Source organism: Nyctereutes procyonoides, unplaced genomic scaffold (genome assembly GCF_905146905.1).
Source record: "Nyctereutes procyonoides isolate TBG_1078 unplaced genomic scaffold, NYPRO_anot_genome, whole genome shotgun sequence".
Classification (NCBI taxonomy): Eukaryota; Metazoa; Chordata; class Mammalia; order Carnivora; family Canidae; genus Nyctereutes; species Nyctereutes procyonoides.
In genome coordinates, this window is record NW_026575049.1 from 36305060 (window position 1) to 36325803 (window position 20744).

The 20744-nt window shown below is 40.2% G+C and overlaps 1 protein-coding gene across 2 annotated transcripts in view; it reads right to left on the reverse strand.

Moving 5' to 3' along the window:
• Positions 1 to 20465, reverse strand: part of LIMS1 (LIM zinc finger domain containing 1) — a 149237-nt gene extending 128772 nt beyond the window's left edge. Inside the window, exon 1 of one of the 2 annotated variants that reach the window (XM_055328728.1) lies at positions 20339 to 20465. In XM_055328728.1, coding sequence (XP_055184703.1) covers positions 20339 to 20370 — 32 coding nt within the window. In that variant the 5' untranslated portion in view covers positions 20371 to 20465. Of the gene's footprint in view, positions 1 to 19909; positions 19950 to 20338 lie in introns of those variants that run through there. The other variant, XM_055328730.1, reaches the window with a different exon arrangement.
• Positions 20466 to 20744: the final 279 nt, after the last annotated feature.

A 20744-nucleotide genomic window follows, 5' to 3' on the forward strand; every position in this document is an offset into this window, starting at 1 on the left:
AGAGATTATGTTAGGGATTTAGACATGAAAAAGATGTAATGTTTCAAGTGGTTCAAGCCTAGAAAGGGACAATAGATGCATATAAACCAAGTAAAACACAATGTGATAGCTACTTTACCAACAGTATGAATAAAGTACCACAATATTAGAGAGAAAGGAATTATAAATTTTGCAGTGAAAGAAAAGGAACTTTGAACATTATCACCAAGGAAGTGCCTTCTGAGTTGGATCTTAAATACGATTAGGAATTTACAAATGTAGGCCACCCCGGGTGGCTCAGTGGTTTAGCACCACCTTCAGCCCAGGGCCTGATCCTGGAGACCCAGGATCGAGTCCCACGTTGGATTCCCTGCATGGAGCCTGCTTCTCCCTTGGCCTGTGTCTCTGCCTCTCTCTCTCTCTTCTCTGTGTTTCTCATTAATAATTTTTTTTTTTAAAGGGAACTTACAAATGTAAAAGAAACTAAGAGTGGGACCCAGTGGCCTGAGAAGATTTCTGGGGTTACGGAGGGTTATTCAAAGCAAGGAAATATTAAGAGGAAATGGAATCTGAAGGAAGAGGATATTGAGATTAGTAGAAAATTAGCAGACTTTGGTTGGGGCTAAATTGTCAAGGGTTTAAAATGCCTTTATCATGTAGGCAATGGAAAACCAGTAAAGGTACTAGAAAGTGAGTCAGTTTCAGGCTATAGATAGAAAGAAAGCAGGCTGTAAGGAGGTGGAGAGGGAGAGGCAGAGCTTAGTTTGGTGGAACACAGAGAAGTCCTACTTATCTGGAGAATCATCAAAAAGTTTTTTGAGATGAGCACTAGGTATTATTCTATATGTTGGCAAATTGAACACCAATAAAAAATAAATGCTGTAATATGGAAGAACCTTGCAAAATAATAAGAAATATATATATTGGGTTTGCCCTCGGCTTTTTTCACAGGGCTCCTAAAACCTTTGTAAATAGGGGTGCTGGGACCATCTTCTGTTCTAACATTTAGTCTTTGACCTTGATTTCTGGCACAAAGCTCCTAAAACCCTTGTAGTTTTCTAAGTGATAAGAGCACTAAGAACATCTTTTGTTCTAATATTTGTCTTTGACCCTCGTTTCTAACACATGGCTCCTAAATCCCTTGGAATTTCCTGGGTGACAGGAGTGTCTTTTGTTCCACTGAGATGACTCTAAGTAGGCTCCAGGATAGCTCCTGGAGTGGAAGACCAAGGCATGATTAGAAGCTTGAAAATTTTACCCTACCCTTCATTCCATAGAGTAGAGAGAGACTAGAAATGGAGTAACCAATTATGCCTAGGCGTGGCCTGTATAAAAGAAAAAAATCCCAAAAGTACAGGGTTGGAAGAGCTTCCAATTTGGTGAACACATCACCAGCACGAGGGTGACACACCCCAGTCCCATAAAGGCAGAAGAGCTTGCATCTCTTCCAGACCTCACCCTATGTATCATTCATCTGACTGTTCATCTATACCCTTTATCATATCCTTTAGTAAACTGGTAAATGCAGTATTTCCCCAAGTTCTGTGAGCTGATCTAGCAAATAGACTCTGAGCAGAGGAGGTCCTGGGAACTTCTGATTGGTAGTCACAGCAGACAGAAATTGTGGACAGCTGCAACTTGCAATGGCACGTGAAGTGAAGGGAGAGCAGTCTTGTGTGACTGAGCCCTTATCCTGTGGGATCTGGCATGACCTCTAGGCACATAGTGTCAGAACTGAGTTAAGCTGCAGGACGTGTAGCTGGCATCACAGAGAGTTGCTTGGTGTGGGGAAATCCCACAGTCCTGGCATCAGAAATGATGGGCATGTGGAAGTGATGAGAGTGAAGGAGACACACAGGAGAACTCAGCTTCTCCTAACCAAGCCTCCAAAACACTCCCAAGTGAAAGAAGCCAAATGTTAAAGATGATAAAATGTATATTTCAATTTAAATTAAATGTCCTGAAAAGGCAGATTTACACAGACAAAAAACAAGTCACTGTTTGCCTAGGCCTGGGAGCAAGAGAAAGAGGCATGAATAAGAGACCTTTTGGGGGTCACAGAAATGTTCTCAAATAGGATTGCAAGGATGGCTGCACAAGACTATAAATATATGAAGACTTCATATACCTACACAATGGGTGAATTTTATGGAACATAAACTATACTTCAATAAAGCTATTTTTAAAAAAGTACTTTTTATTTTCTAGCCATTTTCTGCTTCATTGTAAAGTTGTAGTTTACCATGTTCTAATTTCACACACTCCTTTTTTATTAACTAGAAAAGTGATCATGATGTAGGGATATTATGAAACTTTAATAACTATCCTTTAAATACCTACATAATTTCACTAAATTGGTATCCTCGGGCTTTTTAAGTGAATTCTCTATCAATATGTATGTATTTTCAACTTTCCACTAGTTTAAATACTGCTGCCAAAATCTTTTCACACATCAAATTCTCTCCACTTTTAGAATAACTTCCTTAGGTTTGATTTACAGAAGTAGAAGTTACAAATCTTTTCATACTTGACACATACTACCAAATTATTTTACTAATAAATTTTATCAATTATAGCTTCACACCAGCAACATAAGACAAATATGTTTTTAACAAGCTCTGCTAATATTGTAGGCAATTGATACCTATTTTAATATATACTTCTTTGGTGAGTCACTAGTGTTGAACAATTTTTATATTTTTGTACATAAGTTATATTTTCTCTTTTGTTTCTCTTTTTAAAATATTTTCTCTATTCATCTTTTCGCTATGTATATACTACAGTCTGCATATCCTGATCAATACATTTTATTATTCTATAGTTTTTATTGCAAATGTTCCCCATCTGTTTTTAATTTACAGAAGTTTAATTTATTTTTATTCAAATATATCTTTTTATAATTAATTCCTAAAACTTCTTTTTTTTTTTTTTATGATAGTCACAGAGAGAGAGAGAGAGAGAGAGGGAGGCAGAGACACAGGCAGAGGGAGAAGCAGGCTCCATGCACCGGGAGTCCGATGTAGGATTCGATCCCGGGTCTCCAGGATCACGCCCTAGGCCAAAGGCAGGCACCAAACTGCTGCGCCACCCAGGGATCCCATTTCCTAAAACTTCTTTAAAAAATACCTCTCAGGACGCCTGGGTGGCTCGTGGTTTAGCACCTGCTTTGGGCCCAGGGCATGATCCTGGAGTCGCGGGATGGAGTCCCACATTGGGCTCCCTGCATGGAACCTACTTCTCCCTCTGCCTGTCTTTGCTTCTCTCTCTCTGTGTCTCTCATGAATAAATAAATAAAATCTTAAAAAAAAATATTTCTCACTCTAGGAATCTGATAAATATTTGTTTCTATTTTATTTCAGGTTTATCTGGCTTGATTTTATAAGTAACTATTAAATATCACCCTTTGGAATTTTTCTGATGTCATATAAAACTCTAAACATTTTTCCCCTAACTGCTGACAAATTATCTCACCATTTGTGGGACATCATGGAATAATCTGCTTCTTTTCCACTGCAAAACCTTGTTTATCACATTGCTCATATTATAAACTCTCTCTGGCCCACTGACTTATCTAATACTACCCCAGAGACACACTGTGTGACTTGTATCAACCGCTTAAACAGCTAACACAGCTAATGTCCTCTTCCTCACCACCTTTCTTCCTTCCAACACAACTAGCTTTTTGCTATCCCTTGCCTGTTTATTCCTTTTTTTTCTTTTTAAAGATTTTATTTATTTATTCATGAGAGACACAGATAGAGAGAGAGAGAGACAGAGGCAGAGGCAGAGGCAGAGGGAGAAGCAGGCTCCATGTAGGGAGCCCAATGTGGGATTCCAGGATCATGCCCTGGGCTGAAAGGCAGCACTAAACCGCTGAGTCACGTGGGCTGCCCAACCGTTTATTCCTCTTAAGAAACTTCAGGATATTCCATCAATTTTACCAAAAGAGTTCCACCTAGGATTTTGATGAATAATGCTAAAGATATATGTTAATATAGAAAACTGAAGGAGTTCACAAGAAAAAATGTTAATGTTTGATCTAAAAGATTTAACCCATTCACCTGGAGGCTTCACTGCTCCATAACGTAGCATCTTCCTATATCAAATAACTATTCCTGCACTAAGTCTAAGGAAGGAAAGCAATTTGTGCGTAGTATTGCACAAATACTTGTACTTACGCAGTATTACTACAATTATGAAAAGCTGAAGTAAAGCTTCAAGTGTAATTTAATGCCTCCTGGATGGTATTAATTTATTAGCATTTACTCACATATTATTTTCTGCAATATTTAAATAAATATACTTCACTAACCAAATAAAATATACAGCATTATTATTCATTCACTTGACAAGTATTTACTGAGTGACTATTATGTGCTATGCCTTGTTATATGAGCTTGGAATACACAGGCATCCCAAAAATCATAAGTAGCTTTTTGTAAGATAATGATACATTCTTAGAACTTAACCTCTTTATCAAAATATACCTAAAAAAAAAATCTCATATTTCGACTTTCATTCCATTTGCTCAGCTAATCTCTAGCAATGCTTCATTTTGCTTCCTCCTGGAAAGCATGATTAACACTAACTGAGCATAAGAAAATTTCATCTCTAAAAAGTTCCCAAGCACTGTATCCTTGGAGTTCCCATCACCCTCTTAAATCAGCCTCTGCAGGCTTCACATTCCAGAACCTATCACCACAACTTCCTTCATAGAAAGCACTCTAAATGACCAAATACATTACCAGAAAGATGTGGGTGTTTATTTTAAAAATCAAAAGGGCTCAAGCTCAGAAAACTCTTCTTTTTAAGTCTGGTCTCACGGTCCCAAACTGACCTTTGTGGGGAAAAAAAAGACCTCTGAAATTTTGAGGAATCAAACTTTTATCTTTTTGTTAAATTCAAAACAGAGCTATATATTAAAATTAAGCATCACTTTTTTTTTAATTTTTATTTATTTTATGATAGTCACACACAGAGAGAGAGAAAGAGGCAGAGACATAGGCAGAGGGAGAAGCAGGCTCCATGCACCGGGAGCCCGACGTGGGATTCGATCCGGGGTCTCCAGAATCGTGCCCCGGGCCAAAGGCAGGCACCAAACCGCTGCGCCACCCAGGGATCCCTAAGCATCACTTTTTATACTTCACCAATGTCTTTTGTCATCATTAGTAACATTCCCAAAGGGAAAGCACCTGAAAGTCCTGGAAAACCCAGGTCTAAAATAGAGTAGCAAAAGTAAAGTAGTAGTACTCATGATTAAAACATTCTATTAGAAAGCATTAAGAAATTGCCTTAAGCAGATGTCTGCAGATGTTTCATGCTTTGTACAAATCTGGCAAATGCCCAAAAGACAGAAAAAAAAAAAAAAAAAAGCCCTGAGATGTGACTTAGCCAGCATTGAAAAAAAAAAAAAAAAGAGAGAGAGAGAGAGAACACATTAGGTCTAGAAATGCCATGAAATTATTATTTCAGACATTAGCCTTCCATCCACTTCAAAGTTACAACATTGTAAATCTGGTTCATCTCATAAAACAAAGAGCCTATGTCCTATACATATACCTTCAAGATATTTTTAAACACAGTGTTTTCATCATTATTCTCAGTCTTGTAAATATATTCAACCACCTGAAATGGGCTTCCAGATGTCATGGGGCTAGTCACAAAGCTCTTACTTTCTTGGACTAATTTTAAAACACAAAACTAGTCTCTAGCCATGTTTACAAAGGATTCGTGACTATTATAAAAATATCACTACCCACACTCCTAAAACAAAAGGCTGCTCATTTGATGGATGAATTACTTCATTTCGAGTTTCTAAAAAGAACTACACCATATTCCCTAAAACATGCTTCGCTGTGACAAAATCTACATTGTTTTCCAAAGAAAGACCTATTCTGACAGCCATTCACTAGAACCCAAGGGAATCGGTCAATGTATTTTAATGTGGGCAATGACCAGAAACTGTGATATTCTGGACATCATTTTCCAACACGCTCTCTAAATGAGAAAATGTGAAAGTAGTGAATGAATATTTATCTTGTTCTCAACTTTCCCATTAGAGACAGTGGCATTCAAGTCAAGTTTGAGGAATCTGGCCAAATTTTAACCTGTATTTATATGTGTTAGCTGGGTAGAGGCCTAAGTCAAAATGCCAAAGGTCCCTTCTTCAATTACAGACTACACTCATGTCATTTTTATCTGACTACTTCTGTTTTCATCTGATTTATCTGACTGTTTCTGTCTCTGAGAGCCCAGGACCACAACCTGAACCACTACCTCAGAGGGCATCCCTCCGGCCCTGGAGCCAGCAGCAGTTGGCAAGCTAACCTGTTCTGAAGATTCTCTCACTGCCACGCCCTAATGGTTTGACAAAGACAGACATCCTCAGGCTCGCCAAATTCCACGTCTCCCCCAGTGACCTTCAGTGACACGCAGGATGCTGGCAATTTCCAATGGTCCTGTCAGGCTGTCTACCACCCAGGACTACGACTGATCTACTTCCCAGCAACTTCAAGTTCATCCTCACAACCACTGGAAAGTACACCGGTTGTGTGATGAAGTCAGAGTCTAACTGCCACTTGTAATCCAAAGGGTGAGGAAGAAAGCTTTATTCAAAATGTGTGTGTGTATATATTTTAAAGATTTTATTTATTTATTTGATAGAGAGTGCAGGTGCACACATGTGTTTCTGACAGAGACTGAGAAATCTGAGATCTAAAGTGTTCTTTAAAAAAGATCTTTCAGCCATTCCCTTTGGAGACATGAGGGTCCAACCCAGGGAGTTTGGATTACCCAGATAACTGCTTCAATTCCCTATATCCCTCTGCTTTTGGTAAACAAGACAGGAAATGAACAGCACAGTAATTTAATTCAGGTGTCCTAGAAACATTTATTTTCCCTACCCTAATTGACTCTCCATTTTACTCTTAGAGAATTTTAGTGAAACTTAAGAATAGTTGTTGTCTGAGAAAACTATAGCAGTATAATAAGTCTATAGAAGTTCCAATGGGGAACAGGTGGAAAAATGATAACTGTTGCCCATTTAGGTGAACATGTATTTTTAAAAATGTTTTAAGGTCATTGTAGATTCACATGCAGTTCTAAGAAATAATGCAAAGATATCTTGTGTACACTTTACCCAGTTTTTTCAAATGGTAACATCTTATAAAAATGTAGCACACTAACATCACAACCATGAAACTTCTATCACCATAAGGATCCCCATGTTGCCCTTTCGTATCCATACTCTACTCCTCTCCAAACTCTGTCCCCATCCCTATCTCCTCTTCACCACTGGCCACCACTAATATGTTTCCCATCTCTAGAATTCTGTCATTTAGAAAATGCTATATAGGGATCCCTGGGTGGCGCAGTGGTTTGGCGCCTGCCTTTGGCCCAGGGCGCGATCCTGGAGACCCTGGATCGAGTCCCACGTCGGGCTCCCGGTGCATGGAGCCTGCTTCTCCCTCTGCCTGTGTCTCTGCCTCTCTCTCTCTCACTGTGTGCCTATCATAAATAAATAAAAATTAAAAAAAATATTTAAAAAAAAAAAAAAAAAAAAAAAAGAAAATGCTATATAAATTGAACCACATAGTATGTGATCTTTTGAAACTGGCTTTTTTATTTCATTAAGTATAATGGCCCCAAGGATCTCAATATCCATTCAAATTGTCACAAAGATCAATAGTCTGGCATTCCTTTTTATTACTGAATAGTATTTCATGAGACAAAGGAACTATACTTTGTTTAAACATCTACCTGCTGAAGGACATCTGGGCTATTTCTAATATCTGGGTATTAAGAATAAAATTGTTTTCTGGATGTTAAACCAATCTTGTATACCTGGGATAAATCCCATTTGGTCATGCTGTATAATTCTTTTTATACTTTTTTGGATTCAACCTAATATTTTTTAAAGATTTTATTTATTTATTCATGACAGACACAGAGAGATAGAGGCAAAGACATAGGCAGAAGAAGCAGGCTCCACACAGGGAGCCCGATATGGGACTCGATCCCAGGACTCCAGGGTCATGCCCCAAGCTGAAGGCAGACCCTCAACCACTGAACCAACCAGGTGTCCCTCAAGCTAAAATTTTGTTGAGAATTTTGGCATCTATGTTCACAAGAGATACTGGTCTGAAGTTTCCTTTTCTTGTAATGTCTTTGTCTGTTTGGTGATAGGATAGTGCTAGCTTCATAGAATGTGTTAGGAGGTATTCCTTCTAGTTTTATCCCCTGAAATACTACAGAAAAAAAAATCTGGGCAGCCTGGGTGGCTCAGCGGTTTAGCGCTGCCTTCAGCCCAGGGTGTGATCCTGGAGACCCGGGATCAAATCCCACGTCAGGCTCCCTGCATGGAGCCTGTTACTCCCTCTGCCTGAGTCTCTGCCTCTCTCTGTGTCTCTCATGAATAAATTAATAAAATCTTAAAAAAAAAAAATCTTCCTACACTATTTGCCAGAATTGGCCAGTGAACCCATATAAGCCTGGAGTTGTTTTGGAAGATTATTATTTATTGAGTCAATTTCTTTCAATAGATACAGACCTATTCAGATCATCTATTTTTTCTTGTGTGAGTTTTGGCAGACTGTGTCTTTCAAGGAATTGGTCCATTTCTAGTAAATTATCAAATGTGTGGGCATTGAGTCATTCACAATATTCCTTTATTATCATTTTAATTTCCATAGGATATATAGTGATATCCCCTCTTTCATTTCTGGTATTAGTAATTTGTGTCCTCTCTTTTTTTTCTTAGCCTGGATATAGCTAAGATATAAGATATCACTTTTTTTTTTAACTTTTCCAAGAACTAGCTTTTGATTTTTATTGATTTTCTCTATTCATTTCCTGTTCTCAATTTCACTGATTTCTGCTCTAATTCTTTCTTTTTTAAAAAAGATTTATTTATTTATTTTAGAGACAGAGAGTGACAGCGCGAATGGGGGGAGAGGGAGAGAGAGAATCCAAAAGCAGGCTCCCTGCTCAGTGCGGAGCCCAACGGAGGCTCAATCCCAGGAACCTGAAATCGTGACCTGAGCCAAAACCAAGAGTTTGATATTTCTATAAAGGTAAGATGTCATTTTTTTTTCTCTGGCTACTTTCAAAGTTTTTTTGTATCTTTAGTTTTCAGAAGTGTAATCATGATGTCTTGGCTTGAATTTCTCTGGATTTATCCTGTTTGTGCAGCTTCTTGAGTTGGTACGTTTGCTTGTTAATCTGGAGAAATTTTCAGCCATTATTTCCTCTAGTATTTTTCTACCCCATCCTCTTTCCCTCTCCTTTCAGGATTCAAATGACACGAATATTGGCTCTTTTGTTATAGTTCCAAAAGTCCCTGAGACATTGTCTCCCTACCATCTATTTTCTCTGTTGTTCATTCACACTGGGTAATTTCTATTATTTTAATCTTCCAGTTCACTGATTCTTTCCTCAACCACCTTTAGTCGAACCTATCCACTGTTGAGTCCTCCACTGAACTTTAACTTTCATGATTATATTTTTCAGCAGCAGAATTTCCATTTGAATCCTCTTTATATCTTATCTTCTATTTCCTTGCTGAGGCTTTTGACTTCATTTGTTTCAAGCATCTTTACAGTTGCTCACTGAAGCATTTTTATTATGACTGCTTTAAAATTCTTTATCAGATAATTTTAACGTTTCTGTCATCTTGGTGCTGAGATCTATTTTATTGCTTTTTTTTTTCCTTCACTTTAAGAGGTTCTTGATATGACAAATGATTTCCTAATAAAACATGGATATTTTTATTATGTTATGAAACTGGTTTTCTCTGAAATCACTCTAACAAGGGAGCTCCCTCATTACTGCCAGATAGAGGTAGAAGTATGAGTTCCTCACCTGGCCTCTGCTGACACACAAGACATACACTCCTCATTAATGGTGGGTGTGTTTGTACTGACACTGTGATAATGGCGGGGGTGGGGGGGTGGGGGGGGCAGACAGGCAGTAATTACCAGCTGGTGAGGATGAAAGTCCTGATTCCCTACTTGGCCTCTGCTGACCCCACCATGACAGGGATGCTGGAGTGTCAAGTTTCAGCCTGATGAGGATGCAAGTCTAGGCTCCCCACTTGGCCTTTGCTGGCATAAGGCGGGATGTGAACACACTTTTTCCTGGGTGTTTGGCTGGAGTAAAACATGTACTGTCTAAATGTTTTATGTCTTGTTAGACTGTCTCTCACCTGGTCCTTGGCTAGAGAAAGCATTCCTTGGTTGTGGCTTTTTGGTCTGCACCTGTTGGCATGTCCAGACTGCCAGATTCTTCAACTCTAAGATTAGAATATATAAGGTAAAAAGAAAACCATGGTGCTGGGACCTGATGAACAACGGAGACTAACAAATTTACCACCTTAGCAAACATGCAAACCTTACTTAGATCTCAATTCAGAAAAACTATAAAATAAAATGGATGATCGAAATAAATCGAAAGCTGAACATTAACTGTGTAGTTGATGATATGAAGGAGTTGTTAGTAATCTTTTTCAGATGTGATAATGATGTTGTATTGACATTTAGAATTTTTTTTTAGAAAAGCCCTTATTTTTTAACGATATATATTAAAATCTTTATGATATGACATAGGAAAGAAAAAAGAAATTTTTGACTAGCCCTCAATCAAAGATTTACCATCAGTTATTAATTACTGAGGCTGAGTGGTAGCATGTAGGGATACATTAGTCTATTTTTCACATATGTCTAAAATTCTCCATAATAGAAAATTTTAAACTACAGATTTCATGATATTTTTCCCCCAACAAGTATGGGAATAGTATGAATAACCTGCAGCTAGTATGAACCCCATGCTGTTGATGGTCTGCAGCCCATGTTCTGAGGGTACTGCTATACTGGATTCATGAATCTCCCCTACAACGTTACAAATAAACCAGCCTCTGGTTGAACACTGCCATGACCAATACGTCTCTGCCTCCTTGGAGAGCTCAGCCAAATCTGACTGATCCTAACATCTTAAATAAATAACAACAAACCTAAAATATCTGGTAACAGATGATCATTTACTCCTTTAAACTTCTAAAAGACTTTTAAAAACTTTTCCTATGGTACTTGTACATAAGCAGCTACAATACAAGATAGACAAAGTGTGATCCCTCACTATATTATAATGATATGCTCCAGAGCCCACAGCACAGTATACACAATGAATGCACACTGAACTGGAACTATGCCCCCAAATTTGTAAATACTACTTTAGTACATGCAGGCATGGCCAAGAGTTCAAAATTAAAATAGCAGACATTTGTGTGTTGCACACAAGTACCTATACACTAAATTTAAGTAAAGAGTTTCTTCTTCTTATCTAGTATGTTCTCTAAGAGGCCAAGAAAGAAAAAACAAACAAGAGGTAGAAGCAGCCAGGGAAGCCATCTTCAAGACAAAAGAGTTTAAGCTGGGCCTTGGGCACAAGATTTAGAACCCTCTACCCCACAAAAAAGGAAAACCAAGTTCAGAAATAAATACTGTGGTATGGCTGGCAATAAGATGATGTAAAGAAAGAGTAGTGGGGAATAAAACTGGATAGGCTAGTTGGCATGCTAAGGTAAGAGAAAGTCTTGAAATCACGGCAAAGAACTAGAGAGCTCTGACCTACTGAACAATGAAATGAATGGAAGAGACACATGCCTCTGTGGGTACAGACAGTGTGAATGCCAGCGCTGTCACTAATGTGTGACTTGGTGAGTTCTTTACCTCTTTAAACTTAGTTCCCTCATCTGTAAAATGGGCATTAAACACACTACTTCATGGTGTGGCTGTGAAGGTAAGATCTGTTATGCAGATGTTTAATACCTTTAAAGGACCTTTTGTCAAGTAGGTAATTAATAAAGGCAGTTATCACTAAGAAAGCTTTCAAAGAGTGGCCTGGCAATGGATGAAATAACCTAAACAAGGATGACTAAACAGCATTTGAATCTCTTCCTAATGTTCCGCGGGTGCTGGGTCTCTGCCACTAGTATACATTACACTGTTAAGTTAAACCAAATGTGAAAGTTATCTTGCCTTACTCAGTTTGGTGACTTTATTCAAACAATGTCACAGGCACTAAGCAGAATCAGCTCTGACCTTTTCAATTCATGAACAAATGAAGGAATAAAAGGAGAAATACAGTTCATTTAAATCTAGTTTGTTTTTCTTTGGACATTTAATGAATTTTGATTAAGACGTTCCCTTAGTTTCAGAGATTACAATTTGGCCGAAAAGATTAGACATATACACAAACAACTATGACATAAAACAGAAGCTCATAACTACCAAAAAAAAAAAAAAAAGTGAAAATGCTTTGGGAGAGCAGATACAAGCTCCAAATCCCTAACTCCCTAAGCACACAAGGAGGGCTGGATAAAGTTCCAGAAATGTGTTATTTCATGGGAGAAGTGGCAGTTCTGCCACAAGTGCCAAGAAGATACAGGAGAAGATGATTTTCTGGCCCAAAAGAATAGCATGAGCAAAGACACAGAAACAGGAAACACCAAAGGTTTTCAGAAAATGGCAAATAGGTAAGAGTTTAACGGCAACACAAAGGGAACTGTGTGTGACAAAGCCATCCAGACAGGCGGGGCCAGAGCACAAAGAGCCTTCAACTTTAGGCTCTAGGCTATGGACTTTATTTGATAGGCAGTAAGAAGTCCTGTTAACATTTTGAAAAATGGAGTAATGTGACTGAAGTGGTACTTTAGGAAAATCTGGAGCCAACATGAATGGTAGTAGAGGCAAACAGATACCTAGATGATCTGGGACCCGTTTTATCTGCCTTTTTGGTCATTACAGTTGCACCTGCACTGTGCCCTGCACATTAAAAAATCTGTGTAGAGGCATCTGGGTAGCTTAGGAGGTGAAGCATCTACCTTAAGTTCGGGTTGTGATCCCAGATTCCTGGGATCAAGCCCGATGTTGGGCTCCCTGCTCAGGGGGCAGCCTGCTTCTCTCTCTCCTCCCTGCTTATGCTCTCTCTCGCTGTCTCTGTCTCTCTCAAATAAATAAATAAAATCTTTTTTTTTTTACGATGAGAGACAGAGAAAGGCAGAGACACAGGCAGAGGGAGAAGCAGGTTCCCTACCGGAAGCCCAATATGGGACTTGATCCCAGATGGGGGAATCACACCCTGAGCCAAAGGCAGACGCTCAACTGCTGAGCCACCCAGGCGTCCCAATAAATAAAATCTTTGAAAAAAAATTTTACATTAAAAATCTGTGGAATCTACTGCATTGAGAAGGAGGGCAACAAGCTGTGGCAGAGGCAGCAATTACCCACCCTCTCTTCCATGCTATATTGGTAAAGCAGATTCCATATGGGATAGCAATGTGCCCAACTTTAAAATAAAAAACAAACACACAAAAACAAAACGAACAACTCCAACATTTGCCAATGAGAAATAATTTACAATCTGTTTAGCAGGTGGTAAAGAAGTCTGCCATAGGAAGGAATCTCTCAGACGGTGCCATGTGGGGAAAGTGGACAAGGGTGGTGGACAAGAAGCCCCAAGTCTCTGGGAATGAAGAAACACAATCACCATCATGTGTGCCTACAAATACCATGCCCCCAAGAACACATTTCCCAAAAGGAATCCACTTGAAAGAGAGTGACATCCAGGACCTTTGTAATAGAACAATTCTAAGGCAACATTTAATAATTCATTCAGACATTTCTAGAACCAATATGTTAATGGGGCTCAGAAATATCAAAGTCTCAACCCTCAAGGCACTTACAATATAGATGGTAAGATAAAATATATACGTAACAAACTATAACAGTGCAATTTGAATGAAGTAACAGAACAAACTAGCATAGTACAGCAGAGAGGACGCCACACTACCTTCAAAGTTCGGGCTCTAGTCCTAACCCTACTATTAACTCACTTTGTGGCCTTGAATAGAGGTAAATAAAAATTACCTCTCTATGCAACTCCAGACTTACAAAATAAAGGAACATCTTACTGGACTACTACAGTGGACCCACGAAAGTATTATATAAATAAGTATATATAAACACTAGTTTAGTAGATTTCAACTTTTTCACATATGAAGTCATTTTTTAAATGCTAGGAAAAATTCTTAATCTTCATGTTACTGTAACTATCTCTTCAGTATATGCTAACAGAGAGCGTATGCTACAAAAACCCTACCACAAATCCCATAACATCTTTAAAAGAATCTGTTCTTTATCAACATTTAAATGACAAACAGGAACACACATAGAATTTTGTCTTTCCCAGTGTTACTATTGTTATTACATTCACTTAAAAGATAACCAGGATGAAGGTGAAAAAGAAGAAAGGAATGAAAAAAAGAAATACGGATTCAAAGAAAATTCTAAGGTATGAACTCAGCAAAAATGTGGGTATAGAGAGTGAAGGAAAGGTAGAAATAACAAGTGACTGTATCAGTGCCATTAATAGTGAAGTAGAAGTTGTAAGCTCTGAAAAAAGAACCAGGGTGACAGGAAAAATCTACACCAACAACTACAGTTACCATTAACTGAGCATCTACTATGTTTCTGGCATAATGTCAGATTCTTTAAAAAATTTTACATGCACATGTGGTTAAAAAAAAATCAAAACAGTACAAAAAGGTATATAGTAAGAAAATTTCCCTCTCGTTCTAGATTCCTAAACTCCTTAGATTCCTAGACACCCTCTCCAGGGGCAACAATTATTAACAGTTTCATTTGTATTTTTCAGAAATGTTTATATTGGCCTTCATATTTACTTCTCACAACAACTCTCTGAGAAAGATGGTATTACTTTATAAATTAAGATGATTAGCCTTAAAGAGGTTGACCAGGTAAGGCCATAGAGACATGAAGGGACAGAGCTGGGATTAGAACATGGGCCCAACCATCCATGCACATACCCACTCTGCACTCAGGGATCTCCTATTGAATACTGGCACGGATATTCATAGGACTTCTTAATAACAAAAAACTGGCCCCAAAATGTCCAACCAAGGACTAGTTATATAAATCATATCACATGTGTATTGTGAACTACTATACAGCCATTAAACCTAAAGTTAAAAACTTATGGTAGATCTAGATATGCCTCAAAGGAAAACCTGTAAGACAGCTTATTAAGTTAAAAAAATAATTACCAAAAAAAAAATTGCCAGAAATATAAGTAAACGTTGTTCAATCACCTGGAGGTTCAGTTTGGGATGATGAGAAAGTTCTGGAGATGGAGAGTGGCAATGGCTGCACAGCAATGTGAATGTACTTAATGCCACTGAATGCACACTGAAAAATGATTAAGATGGTACATTTTGCTGTGTGTATTTTACCGCAATTTTTTAAAATCCTAAAAAAAATCAATTGTAGAACAGGACTATGATTCCATATTTGTACAGAGACTGTGCATGCATATAAACATTTTAAATCCTTTGTCTCACTTGATCACACCTGTCCCTCAGACATCCTGGTAAGACTCTAGACTTCAGGTGTCTCCCACCTCCAACACATCTCTCAGTGTTCAAACTCAATTTCTAGCACTCTTATTCCTACCCCACACAGAACACACTATTCGGAGCCTGATTTACCTGTAACTTCCCAACCCCTAAGTTATATGTCCCTGTGGATTCATCAAATTCCAAAATATGTTCCAACATGAAAAAAAAATGCTGGAAAATGTTTCTTCCTCTCCTGCCAGTGAGCTCCAATGTGGAAATGTCTGATGAGATCAAATAAGAGAAAAGATGATATTGGTATGAGGGGGATAAAAGCACCATGGGGGCAGAATGCATAGTGTGTGGCAGCAGGAAGAGCAGCCTTTGCTTCTCAAGTATTTTAAAATCGAAGTTTTTGGAAGACAACATGAACAACAGTTCAGCAGGTAATGTAGATGATATTCCTGTGGGTGGGAAACCACAACTTAAGGCGTAATTACGAGAAATGTAAAATCGACAAATGGCCTGAGATGTTTGCCTTCTATTTAAGTGCAACCCTAACTAAGAACATGACCTACACCGGGGTGTATCTAAATGATTATCTGAAGAACAAACACAACACTATTAAAAATAGAGACTCTCAGAGCAAAGCTTTGCTCTCCCATTACAGGATCTGCTTAGCTGTTGGGAGTTTCTCAGCCCAGGGGAGCGGCAGAAAGGCCCTCTCTAGGAAGAAAGTAAAGTTCAAGTGCAGTACTCATATTTGGCAAGAGAAAAGACGGTTCAAGGGGCCACCACAGAGGAAAGGGATGGGAACGATAATACATGGAATTTAAAAACCAAAAACGAACAAACAAAACAGAAGCAGACTCATAAACACAGAGAACAAACTGGTGGTGGAGGACAGGGAGCAAGGGCAAAAGAGGTGAAGGAGATTTAGGGGTGCAAACTTTCACTTCGAAAATAAATTAGTCAAAGGGATGAAAAGCGCAAGACAGCGGGACGCCTGGGTGGCTCAGCGGTTGAGCGTGTGCCTTTGGCTCAGGGTGTGATTCCGGAGTCCCAGGATCGAGTACCACATAGAGCTCCTTGCATGGACCCTGCTTCTCCCTCTACCTGTGTCTCTGCCTCTCTCTCTCTCTCTCTCTGTCTCTCATGAATAAATAAATAAATAAATAAAATACTAAAAAAAAAAAAAATGAAGACAGCAGTCCTAACAGATTGTTTTCTCTAAGCTTGTAGGGCATGGAACCACCAGAACTGAAGGTTATCTTTCCACCACCTAATTTTCATTAGTTTCTTAAAAACGAAGAGCCCAACGTCCTCACCCATACAAACAGGCATAGATCACTGAAGTTTTAGGAAGACATTCACTGCCATGACATTTTCCCTTTTCATAACAACACTGCCTATCTTGTCAGGAAAATCCCTAAGGGCAGAAAACCACTTTTTCCAATGTGGTTCTTCAAGTCTTAGTAAATCCCAGTAAAACTCCCCCAAACTAGAAAGCACACAGAACAAAAAGCCTTTAGTATAAATTTTAAGAGAAATCTTTCTATATATTCTTTTAAAAATATACCAAATATCCACTTCCCTCATCATTTAGGATTATGTCATAAACAGTGGTTCTCCAAATGTGGTCTCAAAACTCTGGAGGAAATAGGGGTGGTGGAGGTACCTCCAAGTCTTTTACAGGAGGTTTGGGAGATCAAACTCTTTTGATAACAATACTAAGAAGTTCCAGAAAAGTTGCTGTAAGCCTTTTCCACTGTAGTGACATTTTCAGTGATTAACAAAAAGCAAAGATGGGTATAACTGCTGGCAGCTTGGTGGTGGGACTGAATTCTTCACTTCCATGGACCTGCAAGAAAAGAATGCTAACTTCTCTTTCAAAAATCTTTGATGAAAATGGAACAGCCACTTTAGAACAGTTAATCAATTTCTTAGAAAGTGAAACATGAAATTACCATACAACTCAAAAATTGCACGCTTGGACATTTATCCAAAGGAAAGGAAAACTTGTATCTACATAAAAATCTGCCCACCAACATTCATGGTAGCTTTATTATTAATAGCCCAAACCTGGAAACAGCCCAAATGTCCTTCAACTGGCAAACAGACTATCCCATACTCATAGCATAGAGTACTACTCAGCTACGACAAGGAACTACAATATGTACAACTCAGATACATGTCCAGGGAATTAAGCTGCATTTTTAAAAAGGCGGTCCCAAAAGGTTACATATGTATGATTCTACTTATATAAATTTTGAAATGACAAAATTTTAGAAGTGCTGAACAGATGAGTGGTTTCCAGGCTTTAAGAGGGAGGAAGAAAACGTGCAGGTGGGTATGGTATAACATGGCAACATGAGGGATCCTTGTGGTGCTGGAACTCACCATTCTATATTTTGACTGTGGTGATAATACATGCACTAACTACTTGTGATAAAATTACACAGAAATACACACACACAGATGACAACAAGTAAAACTGGAAAATGTGAGTAAGACTGATGGATTTTATTACTACCGGCAACATGGTTGTGATATTACACTACAAAATATTATCATTGGGGGAAGCTGGGTAAAGGATACACTGGATCTCTCTGAATTATTTCTTATACCTGCAGGTGAATCTATCAAAAATTTCAATTAAAGAATGCATAGTCATGTTCATAGCAGAATTATTCACAGTAGCTTACAGTAGCTTAAACACAGAAGCAACCCAAGTAACCATCAAAGGATGAATAGATTAAAAAAAAAAATGACTGGTATATACATACAATGGAATATTATTCAGCTCTAAAAAGGGAATTCTGACATGCTACTACATGAACTTTGAGTACATTGTGCTAAGTGAATGCAATAAGACAATCACAAAGAGACAAGTACTGTATGATTGATTCCATTTATGTGAGGTACCTGGAACAGTCAAAATCAGAGACAGAATACAGAATAGGAATTACCCAGTGGCTGGCAGGGCGGGAGGAACAGAAAGTTGTTGTTTAATGGGTATAGAGTTTTGGTTTTGCGAGGCGAAAAGAATTTCAGAGATGGATGGATGGTGAAAATTGTCATCCAACAGCATGAAGGTGCTTAATACCAAAAAAAAAAAAAAAAAGGAAAGGATCAAAGGATCACACTAACAGCAAATTCAGGATGGGAAGAGTAGGGATAAAGGACAGACACTAGATCTGGGAGGTGTTCAAGGGTCTTAAAAGGAACAGTTTATATTCTCTATACTGTGTATATCTATATACACTATATCATTATTCTTTATATCATACATATTTTTAATTTTCTATCGATGTAATATTGAATACATTTTTCAAAAACTGAAAAAGCAGCTTTGATGAAGTGGTACAAATGATTAATGTTATTAAATCTTAACCACTGACCTTCTTGCTACTTGTGATGAAAAGGGAGTCCTGCTGCATACCAAAGTAAGACAGCTGTCTGCAGGAAAAGCAGGCATCCCTGAGCGATGAGGTGAACCAAATGCTTTCTTCATGGCATACCATTTTACTTATTAATGATAAACTATCATTTTTAGACTTTTTTTTAAAGATTTTATTTATTCATTTATAGAGACACAGAGACACAGGCAGAGGGAGGAGCAGGCTCCACGCAGAAAGCCCGACGTGGGACTCGATCCAGGGTCTCCAGGATCACGCCCTGGGCTGAAGGCGGCGCTAAAGCGCTGAGCCACCGGGGCTGCCCTCATTTTTAGACTTTCGTTTTGCAGGCGTTTCTTGAAACTCCTATAAAATGAGTCCCTCAGTTTGCGGGGAAGCAATTGACAGTAGTTTCCTGCCAATAACACAAATCAAACTTTCAAGTGAAATTCAGAATGGTAGAAAATTTGTTCCCACTGCCTCTAGTTTGAGAGGTTCTCAATACTTAACACGTTTCTAATGCAACCAGTGGTAATGTTAACAAATATCATCTAGCAGTATTGTGTAATGAAACGTGTCAGCATTTGGAAGAGCTGCCTAAGTCTACGAACGACATTTTCCAAATGGCAAACATATGATGTTACAGTGGGTAACGAGTCCATTCAAACTGCAAGACAGACCAAAGAATTTTGATCTAGTTACAGTGTGAAAAGTTCACTACCTGATAAAGCTTCAGATTCCAAATCCAAACGAATCTCTAAGAAAACTACCATTTACCCAGTTTGGGGGTATCCACAATTACCTGCAAAAGCTTTTAAAAACAGTCCCCCCATCCCCAACGAGGTATTTGTGGAAGATCAGATTTTTCTTCACAGTTTAGCCAAAACACACGGCCAACAGAGTGCAGAGCGTTTAGGAAATTCTGGTTGTTCTTCTACTATGCCAGACATTTAAAAGACTTGCAAAATGTAAAGGAACACCACTCGTCGCACTACTTTTTGTTTAGGAAACTACTACTTTCGTAAAAATGTATTATGTCTGCTAACAACATATCATGGATTCGCCGTTTCTTTCCTAAGATACGTTAAATGTCTGGGTTTTCACTTGTGATCCAGTAAGTACCTACAGGCATCAGCATCAGAAGCAGAAAGTCCTTTATTTTCCAGGGCTGAGACAAGCCGTTGAGCGCGGCTGGGGCGTGCCCAGCGATCCCAGGTCCGCAGACACGTGTGGAGGGGCGCCCAGGGGTCGGGGCCGCCCCCAGCCCCGCGGGACCTCCGACCGCCGCCCCCCGCCCCCCGCCCCCCGCCCCAGACCGGCCGGAGCGCCCGCGGGAGCGCGGGAGCGGGGCGGCGCGGCCGGGCCTGCAGACGCCGCCGCGGGGCGCGAGGGGCTGGGGCTGGGGCCGGCGCGCGGGGACGCAGGCCGCCCGCCCAGCGCGGAGCCGGGGCCGCGGGGAGGCGGGGGAGGCGGGGAGGCGGGGAGGCCGGCAGTCGGTCCGCCGCCGACGTGGCGGTGCCGCGCGCAGCGCAGGCCGGCGGGGCCCGGCCCTTACCTGTTGGTCATTCCTGCCGCCACGCCCAGCATCTCCGCAGTCGGCCGTCGTCCCTCCGCACGTCGGCTGCCGGGGCCGCTCCGACCGCCGCCTCCTCCCTCGCGCTGCGGCCGGCGGCGGGCTGGCTGGCGGGGAGGAAGGGGAGGCGGCCACGGGGCGGGGAGGCGGGCACGGGGCGGGGAGGCCGCCCCCGCCTCCAGCCCTCCGCCCGCGAATGGCTGGGCGCGCCGCGCGGGGGCGCACGCGGGACAGGGCGACTCCGGGGGGCGCGGGGGGGCCGCCAAAGCGGGAACCCGGCCTAGGCCCCGCCCCGGCCCCGCCCACGTCCGGCCCGGTTCACCTCCTGGCCCGGTTCCCCCGGCATGGCCTCACCTCCGCCCGGTCCTCGGCCCTGCCCCCGGCGCCG